At 43.1% G+C, this 11,972-nt stretch overlaps 1 protein-coding gene across 1 annotated transcript; it reads right to left on the minus strand.

Annotated features, from left to right (window-relative positions):
* Nucleotides 1-1,177: 1,177 nt before the first annotated feature.
* spry4 (sprouty homolog 4 (Drosophila)) lies at nucleotides 1,178-5,339 on the minus strand. Its single transcript, XM_070917910.1, has 2 exons — nucleotides 5,225-5,339; nucleotides 1,178-2,748 (listed from the first exon to the last, which is right to left on the minus strand). The coding sequence occupies exon 2, from the start codon at nucleotides 2,695-2,697 to the stop codon at nucleotides 1,549-1,551; it is 1,149 nt and encodes a 382-aa protein (XP_070774011.1). The 5' UTR covers nucleotides 2,698-2,748; nucleotides 5,225-5,339; the 3' UTR covers nucleotides 1,178-1,548.
* Nucleotides 5,340-11,972: the final 6,633 nt, after the last annotated feature.

Consider the following 11,972-nt stretch of genomic DNA (forward strand, 5'->3'; position numbering starts at 1 on the left):
AGATTTTAAGAATAAAAGACAGACTATCTGACTAACGCAGCTATGCAGCATAATGATTAGAATTTAATGAAGACACTGTGTGTGTGTGTGTGTGTGTGTGTGTAGAGGGGGGCTGGGGTGTGTAGACTAAATGTAGTGCACGAGAACGTAATGTGAGATAGCTGAGGTGGTTAATACTGTGCTTTAGTACATCCTTTAAGGGGTTTGCGTCTTCCTAAAAAGGTTGTGCAAGTGGCAGGTTTGATTTAGACAAAGGCTGAATAGATACAAACACAACAACAACTTTGCTATGCCTTCTCTCCCCTCTTCACTCTCTTATCACTTGTATCCCTTCTCCTCCGGAAACATTATTTTTCTGGCCAGTTTGTCTCTCACTTAGCTTACTTGTTTTAAATTATTCACTATTGCCTTTTTGCCCCTAAAATGTTTCTTTGCCTTCTTGTGCAAAGAGGAAGTAGACCAGGCTCTTAGGCAGTTTAGAAATCAACATGCTGTAGGCCAAGTTCTAGAGAGGATTACTGTAACAGTCCCTGAGAAGGTTGGGTGTACTTTTTTTTTTACACATTTCTCTACGACACATCGACTTCTAGCACGGTGGGTAACCATTAGACTAGAGCATGCAGGTCATGGCATGCATTACCTCTGAGGTGATTGGTGAACAGCATTCAAAATCTTTTAGAAGGTCTGGGCTTCATCCCCCCCAAAATAGGAAACACACCGTAAAGTGACTATCTCTCTCTCACTTGCAGTACAACTGCTTATGTACAATGCAGAGTGAGAATTATGGGAAATTACTATTATTTTTAACGTCTCAAAAGGTTTGTTTTTACAGCTCCTCTGTGGCGATAAAAAAATGTAGAGATAAAATGTTAGCATTACTAAGCTAGCATCTTTAAGCTAAAAGAGGAAAAATGGTGACACTAAAAGATGGTGATCATCATAATAGTGGAGAGAGTGAGCGACTAAGTGGTGGTTTCACTCTTGCAGTGGCCTATCATAAAGCCACAGTAAAGGTAATCACTTGTTTTCGTGTTTGTTCAGACAGAGGGATACTGGGCTGTGCTTTTGGGGGTGGGAGGGGGGGTGTACAGATATTTATCTCCATCAAATAACTTTTATGTTATCCGAGGATCAGCAACCAGCTTCTGATTAGTTACCGTTACAAAATTAGCTGAGAAATACAGAGCAGCAGAGAGGTACAATGACTTTGTGCCTTCAGCCATCTTTGCAAAACACAAACACCAGTCCCACAATCTAGTCTCTTCTTCTTGTGTCACTCTTACAAAAAAGAAAAAGATCACAGAAGGCCTGTTAGCTATTCCTATTAGCCAACTCTCTCAGATGAGGCCCCTGCTGATCATCCACCCTATTAAACATAGGTCAAGAAGCCATTTAAGTACCTTTGTTTTACATAAGTCATCTTCCAGCAGATTAATGGGGTAGTTTAAGGGGTTGGTGTTGGATTGTCCTATCCATAGAGAGCAAGCAAGTACTGTGTGGTCCTGTCCATTATTTAGCAAGGCCACTGCCAGCCAGTTTGGTCCAGTATCATGACCCCTGCTGCTGCTTCTCTAGCGTCCCAACTTTTGCTTCCACGCCTCCATTTTTACACACGGGGACGTTCGCGCCACCCTGCGAGTTCTTGCAACGGCAGCCGGGCCTGCTAACATTGTCGTAACACTTCTGTCCCAGTTTGGCCAGGCCCGTAGCTGGCAGATAGCAGACCAGGCAAGGCAGGACAACGGAAAGGGCAGCCATGAAGGACCAGCGCGCGCAGCAGTTGGCCTGGGAGCACGAGCAGGGCTTGTCGGCGCAGGAGCCCTCATCGTCCTCATCCTCGGTGCAGTGGTAGAAGATCCCTTTAACCAGGCACATGCAGGTGGCGGTATCCACCAGGCTCTGAGCAGAGCACAGGCACTCCTGGTTGCAGACCCAGCAAGAGGGGAGGGTTCGGGGGAGCGTACACTCTGTGCATCGACACTTCCCGCAGTGCTCGCAGAGAAGGAGGTGCTTCTTCTCGGCTGGGGAGGAAGGGATCAGCGCCAACCCCTGCTGGCCTCCAGTGGTGCACACGCCTCCTGCGGGCATCTTTGCAGACTTGAGGTCCAGCGATTTAGAGGAGGAGGAGCAAGAGGAAGCAGAGGAAGAGGAGGTGAGGACTTTCGATTCAGAGGACGTGAAGCAGCCTGGAGTTCGGGTAGTGATTGTGTTTACAGGACCCTGGTGGGGGTGCAGGTTTGGGTGGTGGTCCACCATTGGGGTGGGCGCAGCGTGGTCCAGTAGCCTCTGATCAGACGAGGTGCTGCTGCTGCTGCTGATGGAGCTGGGCCTCCCGCTGAAGGAAATCCAAGGGTGGGTGGTGGTGTCCTGGTGAGGGTGGGGCTCGCACCTGCCCTGCTGGTGGTGCTGGTGTTGGTGATTGTGATGATGGTTGTGGTTTGCCCCAAGGAAGGCCTCCTGATTCTGACCAAGCCAGGTGATTCTTCGGTTTACAGACTTCTGGCTCGGGGGCTGCTGGGAGACGACGGCAGGGCTGTCGATGTAGTCATTCTCCACATGCGAGGACTTTATCTGGTCAATGGGGTAAATGGTGAGAGGGTGCTGCAGGCGGCCGTAGGGCACTCGACTGTCCAGCAGGGGCTGGGATATGAGGGAGGAGGACACTCCGGGGATGTGGTGGGGAACCCTGGACTCCATGTGTAGGCTGGTGCCTCGCACGTCTTCACTCTAAAGCAGCATTTAGCAATACTGTAAAGACAGATACAAAAGAGACAGTTATGAGCGGCTACATCTGCTGTTGTTTAAGTTCTGGCTCTTTTCATCCCCTTCTTTTCAAAAGACCTTATCTTAAACCACAAAGAAGAAAAAAAGGGTGGCAGGGGAAGAACAATATTGTGGTCTTTTTACATGAAGTTAATATATCACAATATACAACTGTCCAAAGAATGACAGCCACATTAGCTTTAAAGAGCAGAGTGTGAGTACAAGACCAGGTTGAGGTCAAAACTTTCAGTTTATTTGACAGGATGTGAGAAGAAGACATCCTTTGCATGTATTCAACCTAGTCTTTAATCACACGTTAATGTATATTGGAGGAACAGGTTAAATATATTTTTTGCCCTCTGTGGTATAATTTCCTGCTGCTTTTGCATTACTGTTGATGACTAACCACTGCTTTATCTCATGATTAAAGAAACTCTTTGGCTGTAATAAACTACACAAAGACTATCCAAGAACCACAGGGATCACTAGGTTTCAAATCAACACCTCGGACAGCATGAAAAACAGACATATCTTACAAGCAGTTTCCTTCACCCAAGACAATTATTAAATCTTTAAAACCGAAGTTTTTCCGTCTCTCAACGAAAATCTTTTTTCCAGGTAGGATCTCTGCTATAATCTGAATGTAGAGTTTCCAAATGATCTTGATCTTTAGACTGAATACCAACAGGGTTTCAAACAGCCTCCATTCTAACTTTGACATTAGAACAATAGAAGTTGGGCTCTCATCGCCTTCCCTTCCAAAGAGCAGGGAGCACCCGAGAGCAGGGCTTGCATGCAAAAGACTCAAAGATGCAAAACAAGGCAGAGCAAAGAGAGGAGAAGGTTGGCAGAAAGGGAACTTCAACAAAGCCGAAATGAACGCAAGAGGCAACGGAAATTAGGTCTTTGTGTAGAATCAGACAACTATTAACTTACATAAAGTAATATCAATTTAACCATGATTCAGTCTTTTTTCTCTCTCAATATACAGTTTTGCAACAGGCCAATCTTTTTGTGAATGGATCTGATTTTGTGAACTGCAGGTTTTTGTGAATGAGAGCTGCTGGCTGCACTCGGTGTTGAATCAATGCGCTCCAGTCATGATGAGCCTGAATGAAATCGGTTTCATCCATTTCATCGATGAGAGCTCGGCAGTCTGCAAAGACCTAACCTACTTTGCACAAAGCAAAAAAGAGATGATTGAAGACAAACGGCGCAGCACTACCGACATTTCCACTGACCCATATCTGCGTTGTCTGGTCGGCTTATCGCGTAACACCCCACAGAACACGAGCTCACTCAGACCAGAAGATGCTTTATGTTATGGATTATTCTTTCAAGGCAACCTGAACCTTGAAGCTGTGGTTTATTACAGCTGATTGATGGTCTGTTTTAGTTAAGAATGTGTCAGTGGTCGGCCCTGCTTTGCTTGACCCACTGTTACTCTGCTTTTCCTCAGATTTGCAAAAAGCCTGGTTAAGAAACCTGTTGCGACATTGCTGGCACCGACACAAGCGCTTGTGATCGTCAAATCTAGACCATTATGAGTTCCAAGCCGGAACAGTGCGTGTGCAAATGCGTGCGTGCGTGAGTCCCTCCCTTCGATATGTGAATGGACTGAGTCATAAAAACCGGAGGCGGCCGCTCGGCATACTCAAATAGCATGTTTATATAGGCATTGTAACCACGTATTCAACACCTCAGTCTTAATATCTGTAAACGACAAAAATATGACAATGATAAAGAAAATGGTACACTGTGTGCCACCAGACAGATCCGTAGTTTTTATCGACGGCAGTTAAATGCGTAGTTTGATGCGTAAACCTGTACGTTATCGCTCATGGCAACCTAAAGAAGACATTTTTTTTATGTTTTCATGGCCGTTAGTCGGATAAGATGAAAAAGCTAATGGCAAGAACACCTGACACAACCGACATGGTGCGCCAACCAGGCGGTCGCTGCAGAGCGAGAACGAGACACGCAACCCAACCGCCCGAGATGGGCTCCAACATGTACAGGCTTCAGAGTGGACGGAGGTTTACACAGAGATGGACATATGAATCTGTTCGGCTGCCTTCAATCGTGACAGTGGCTTTAAGGGAAGCCACAGATAGCGACGCGGTAGATGTAGAAATAGCCTGCGTAGGCTTTCTGCTGTCAGAAAAGCGGCATTTCGAGCAAGTTACGCTTTAAAACGCGACCCGTTTCCGCTCTCGGCGCCCTCAACCTTGCTTTTGGGACGAAATCGGTGGTTAAATATTGACTCAAAGTGCAAACACAGCTCGGGGAAGCGGCTTGTTGCAAAATAAGAGTTTGCAAGAGCGTTTTCATGCCTGCGATCCGGCGGACAGAGAGGAACGGAGCGTAGGCAGCAAAGGGACCGACTGGTCGGTTCGTGCAGCCGCACGGTCACAAGTCACAAACATTTTACGGTGAGAAAACACCAGAGGCGATCACTTACTGTGGTTTCAGGATAAAATTCTCATCTCTTCTCTGCGCACGACGTTTGCGCGCAGGCTACAGTCCAGTCCAAGCAAGTGAGTAGCTCCACAAACGTTGAGTAAAAGTAAGTCCAAACGTTAGGAAATAATATGAGCAATGTAGGCGAAAGGAGTGCGGGTCTCCTGCACTATTCTCCACTCGCTGGTGCGTAAAAGGCGACTGCGGTTGTGGACGCAGAGCTTTGGATATGATGTTGCAACCACCGAGGGGGAGGGAAGTGAGTTTTTATGAATGGGAGGGTAGAGGAAAGGAAAGGGACGGCACTGCGCAGATGCCTCGACTTTTTTTCTCTTTTTTGTGAATGGGAGGGCAGAGCGACTCAGGAGGGCTGAAATGCGGAGGTTACATTTTTATGAATGGGGAGGACTCCGAATTGCGCAGGCGCGATGCCGAGATTTTTATGAATGGGAAGAAATGGCGAATGAGGCGCCTGTGTGTGTGAGAGAGAAGGGGGTGAGGGAATGAGGAGGTGGGGGCTTTTTTTTTGGTCACAAGGGCAATGTCAGGGCTGATTTACATAAAGAGTCGACTCATCGGCTGTGGTGCCACTCTAGCTTTATTTTAGGCTCTTAATTTATTTATCTATGCAGGTCGCGCTTCCTGCTACATGTTAAAGGAGACGTGATTATGGTGGCATTGTGTAATAGAGGGAGATATATGAGTGGGCTCAATCTGCAAAGAATTATTTTCTTTTTTTCGGATCTCTAATATTCTTCTGATTCTGATAAATGGGTGCCAAAATGTCTAATGAAAAACATGAAGGTGCAGTGAAGGCCAAGATTTTAGGAAACAAAACAAAGTCATAAATCTGCAGGAATATGATACCAGAGGGTTTGATGAATAAACTGGTATAGTATGAGGGCTATTCTCCACTTTAATCAGTGTACAAGATGCAAGAGAACCTCTCAGATCACTTGCCTCGGCTCGATTAGGCAAAATAATGGCCGCTCCTCTTGTGTCCCTGTTCTATCTAAAGCCGTTTATTGCGAACAAGGACGTGCCCTTCCTTCCTCTGTAACAATGTGAGGTATGACTACAGCTTCTATGGGAGCGTAAAAAAACTGAGGAGAAGAAGGAGGAGAGGGAGGGGGGAGGAGAGGAGAAGGGTGGTGGTGGTGGTGGGGGGTTATAACGCCTACTCTGAAACGCAAACCAGCATGAGGGCAGGCAGGATTCACAAAAGGACAGGATGTTGTTGATTTGTACCGAAACCACACGGAGGAAATGAGTGTGAATTTCCTTTCTCTCTGACATCCCAGTGTGTGTGTGTGTGTGTGTGTGTGTGTGTGTGTTTCTCTGCAACCCCCCGCCACCGCCACCCCTCCCTCAGCTTGGGGCTTTTAACCAGTCAAAGGTTAACAGTTGCCCCATTATCCGTTTGCACACATCACCATGGAAACCATTACACCTCCAAATTGGGATTATTAGAGAAAGAGAAAGAGAACGAAAGAATTTAATTTATTTGTATTTTGGATAGATCAGGGATGAGTTGCTGTCAATATACCATCAGTGTGAGTAAAATTATAATTTAATCAGCTGAATTTGAAGCTTTGATCAATTTCTTGTCTGATCTTAATACTAATGAGTTTAAAATGACTTAATCACACTTCCTATTTTGTTTGTCTCTTTTAGCACAACTTTAATAGCCTATTGTTATATTATTACAAAAAAACGGAATTTATAAGTCAAGTTGACTTGGCTTTATTTATACAGCATTTTTATACAGTTCGTATGGAAAATAAAAATAAAAGAATACATTTGAATGACTATATAAATAGGCTCTAATGGAGACTGGTGAGGTTTCACCCACATTGCATGCCTACTTCATGGTTTTATTCACAACACAGTGTCTTGTGGGAGATATTTTAACCCAAAGTAACTGCAGGCTACTTTTTTTTATATATAGTATCACTCACATATCCACTGTTCAGTATTAGAAAACAGTTTTGTACAAACAAGCTGATGCAGTGCAGATCTGCTAATAAGCCTTTATGTTGCGATGTTATGGCTTTAGCTTCTGTCTGCAGGGATATTTTCAGCTAAAATAAGCAGTTTTTAAGATGTATTATAAAAGAATGGACACTTTCATAATAGACCAACACATGTGTAAATCTTACATGGCAGCCTCTCTTTCCTTTTCCTCACACACACACACACACACACACATAGGGAGATGCTCAGAGACACATACTGTAGATACTTTGCAGATTTCTGTCTGCAGCTGCGTGGCTTGCAGGCATGGCCTACATGAAGTGCTTGTTGAATTGTAGATTTCTTGTCGGTGTGATCATCCAGGCATACATGCACGGAAGGGAAGGCCTAGATTTCTCTCCAGAGTCTTCCCTCCCAGCCTTCCTTCCTGCCACATCTGCTGGCTACTGCTGTGAGTTTGGGATTTTAATGGACAGCCCCATCTGCTTCCAGAGCAGTTTCACATATTTAATGTTAAAAGGTTTTTTTTGTTCCATTGTGGAAACCTAACAAAGCCTTCATTACTTGTATTATAAGACTTGCTTCTTCTTTAATCTATTTTTTTAAAACTAAAATGTCCAGTTGAAGTTGTCCCCAGCTGAGATGTTTTATATCCAGACATTTCTGTCTAAATCAAATTACAATGTCAATAGCCTCTTTGTTTATCACTTAGGTCTACCACTTGACGTACTTCACTAATCTGTTGGTGTTTGTCAGTCTTGTATTTCCTGACTGTTCCCAAGACACAATAACTTGAGAAAGGTAATTGTGTGTATTTGTGTGTGTGTGAGGTGGCTGTGCTTAAATGCAAATCACAGCGATAGCTCTACAGAGTGCTTACAGCTTACATCAAAAGCTTCCTGTTGCAGGTAAGCCATCATTTACTTCACCCCACCCCCACTTGGCACTTCACAATACGCATTTCTCACCAATTAACAGTTGTGTGGGGCTGTAGTTGCAGTGAGACAGCCTGAAGATTTTGAATGCCTTCAAAGTGTATTTCACACCCGGTCACCATGTCTGTGGGCTCACAGCTTTCATGAAATAAAATCCTGAAGAGAAAACTTGAGAAGTGATGATAACACAAAAACTGGCTCACAAATGAAGAGGTATAATGCTGTTTTATGGTGCTTAATATTCACATACAACATACAGTAAACAATAGCTCATTGCACAGTTTTGAACCAATGCAACAGCTGTGGAGAGGAATTATTCAATAAAAAGGCAGTTTTGACTGAATATTGCGAAATAAAAAGTTATTTAAAAGTCCATGCTTCAACTTCAGTCCCCACCAAATGTTTAAAGTATAACAGCAGTAAAAATAGCTGCATTTAAAATTAAATACAAACATTCAAAATCAGTTCAACCCCACAGAAAACTCCATCTCTCTTTAGAGTTCTGTCCCCGAGTTTCGCAAGTTTCCTTTGCTCGCTTCCTGTAAATATTTGTGTTGTTAAGGAACATTTAGACATCCTATTCTACCTTCTAGCTGTGAACATTGAACCTCTGGTGCAGTCAGAAGGGTGACCATGATCATGATGATATTCTCCCCCGTTGTGGAGCACAGTGTTTGTTAGTCAAATTTACAAAAGGATGTTGATGCAAAGACGATTGAAACTATGAGGGACACTCACAATGTTACGTATCATCATTTTATATCAAAATCTGATGTTTATTGTTGCTGTTAAATAATACAGTTTTTTCCCCCATTATATCTTTTCTGGAAATATCTCAGTATGATGTCCCATCATCTTTGTATAAGTTGCTCATGGGAATAACAGAGATACTTCAAACATACAGTAGAGCATTGATTCCCAACCAGTGGTATTTCTGCAGCTGCCTGGGGCTACAGAAAGCTCAATATAATAACCCCACCTAAACTTGATTTTAACAACGTATCCACATATTTGTGTTAGGGAGGAAAATAAACAACCAAATGGGATTAAATTGGTTTGATACTGATCTTTAGAGAATTTACAATAACCAGTAAGCTGCCCATCAACTTGAGTCTGTTGTCACCACAACTGAGAGTGAATGTTGAAATAGTTGACTACTGGATAAATGGTTGAAATAGATAGTTAAGAAAGTCATGGATAATTGGTTGAAATTGTTTGAGTAATGAATAGGCAGTTGACATAGCTATAAATAAACAGTTGAAAAAAAAAAACAGTGAGCTAAAAGTAGCCTAATGGATAAACAGTTACAAAACAATATATAATAATGGCTAAATGGTTGAAATAGCTAAAAGTAATGGGTAAATTGTACCTCCAGCTTCTGACACATCCAGTTTATAATGAATTCATAAGAACATATTTGGAACATGGCTGGTGGTGAAGGTGAAGGGGTATTAATCTCATATGAAAGGGCTGTGGGGGTATGTCTGACAAGTAGAGTACATCACCAGCACTTGTGTTTTTGTAAAGTGTTACCGTAAAGGGTGGGTTTTTCTTTTAAACAGTAGGGTAGGCTTAGAGCCAATAGTAACAGAATAACTAATGGTGTGAGCGAGCTGAGGGCTGCATTGTAGAAAACTCTATAGTCTGCCTACAGTAAGAGGTGGATCTCGACCACGAGGCCAGGTAGCTTCAACTCCTCAAATATTGACTTCCTTCCTCGCAGCCCGCCTGGTCAGGAGGTGTGTTTGTGTGCTTTGGAGTCAGGAGAGGTGTGTGGTAAGAGAGGTAGGAAGGGGGCGGGGGCGCATGTATGTGTGGTTGTGTGAGTCTGTGTGTCCACATCCATCAAAATAAAGAGTTTGATGACTTTGGCCTGCCCTCATTGCACCATAATAGGATACATTAGACCTAATTCACTTAGAGCCATTAGAGAGCTCAAAAATTCCTGTAAAGGAATAACAAGAGAGAAGCCAAATGAGCTACACTGGCTCTGCTGCCATAGGAATTTAACAACAGGTTGTTTTGTAACAAGATCCCAACTATTATATTACTTTTAATCAAATATATATTTGTGGGCTTTGGAAAATCTAAATATCTTGACACTAAACAAACCAGTTTCACTTCATTATCTGTTACTAATCTACCATAATCCCTTTTAAATTCGAGTTACAGTGAACAGTGTTCTACAGATATATCAAAACAAAGATGCAGAAACTTTCAGCATGTGCAAAAATAACCTCTTGGTTCTTGTCTGACCAAGCAACCTGTGTGTTATGTCTTCTTTGCTCCCTCCAAATGCATTAGTAAATACTAGATTTTGTTATGTTAGGTTTTTGTTGTAGGCTCCATGTTTTCAAGGGTCAACTTCTTCTTTGTCTGAAATGTAACTTTTCTGTTTTTCAGTCATTAATTCATCATGTTTAATTCATGTCATCACCACAATTCAAATATTTCTACTTTTACCCCAAACCAAGCGATTCTTTTGTCAGTATAGTCGGCTCAAACAAAACTTTATTCTACATAAGGCTAAAACCTTTGCATGAGCATTTGACATTTTGAAAGGAAAAATCGTGACCAATAATTTGACATGGTGACGCAGGAGGAAATGGGTTTTGTGGCCCCAGATAGTCACACCCATTGTTAGAAAAGCCCTGGTCTCCAGCCGCAGCAGTCTGTCCAGATCAGCAGTGAGCCCATAGGATGTTGTTGTTGTTTTTTTTTTCTGGGCAGCCGTCCCAGGAAATGTGGCCTCACCTGGTCTGGGTTGGTCATACTTGAGACAACTTCAAGTAGCACATGCCATTTAGCAGAAGCTTTTCTCTTTGCTATTATGGGCAAGAGTATTACATTGAGCATTGGCCATCCAAAAAGTGACCTCAAAATAACTGCAAATAGTCTACAAGCCCTTTGTCAGATTTTTTCAGCTTATTTAGTACAAAACTAAGATTCCTATAAGCTATGATCAGTTGTGAAAAACTCCATTAACTGGTGACTCTCAGGGGCACTTGAGGATCCCTAGTTTGGAAGCTCCTGACCTCAAGGTCAGGTAGACTATATTTTCACTGGATGGCCCAGACGCGGTGTCCATGTTGACAAGCATCTGCCCCACTGAAATGCTCTCGAGCGAGACCCTGAATCCATGTCAGCTGCAGGGGCGCTGCTCTGTCGCTGACCCTGACCTCTGAACTTCCTGGGTTGGTGGAGAAGTGATGAAAGAATTTCCCTGTGGGGATCAATAAAACCATCTCATTAAAACACTGTGATACATTTTTAGCATGGGTGGTCCTAAGGGGAATAACACGCCTAGGATTGAGTAGTCCCAAACGCTTGACTATTTCTTCTATATCATTGTTTATATGCTCAAATGAACTCAGGGAGTCAGGACAGCACCGGAAACCAGCAGTGTAGCTATGGATGAAAAACAGGAAAAAGTGCTTCCCGGGTCATCTGTAAACTAGGTGTCTTTTTAAAGAGCATCGTACCTTCATTAGCTGATTTATGTTGCAGGTCATTCCTTCTCTGTGCCACAGCTTTGTCATTATTCTCTTGTGTATAATGTTGCCCCTCCTCCATTCCTTTGAGTAAATAAATCTAAATCTGAATTAGTTATCTAATTTTCCTGCAACACGAAAGCAGTTGTTGGTGAATTTGGTTGCTAGTTTGTTCTACTCTTTGATGTCGTCACTCAGACCCGTTCCTGACATGCTATAATGTGAGTGAGCAAATTGCGAAATGGCACAGAAAATAAATACCAGCCAGTATTTTCAGTTAATGGAGTCTAGGTGAATTTTGGTAATTTTTTTCTGACTTTCTGTGCATTCATTTTTGTCTTTGTCTAGC

Source organism: Enoplosus armatus, chromosome 13 (assembly GCF_043641665.1).
Source record: "Enoplosus armatus isolate fEnoArm2 chromosome 13, fEnoArm2.hap1, whole genome shotgun sequence".
Classification (NCBI taxonomy): Eukaryota; Metazoa; Chordata; class Actinopteri; order Centrarchiformes; family Enoplosidae; genus Enoplosus; species Enoplosus armatus.

What these genes read in the sequence shown, in the direction of transcription:
- spry4 (XM_070917910.1), bottom strand. Translation starts at nt 2,697, where the DNA reads ATGGAGTCCAGGGTTCCCCACCACATCCCCGGAGTGTCCTCCTCCCTC.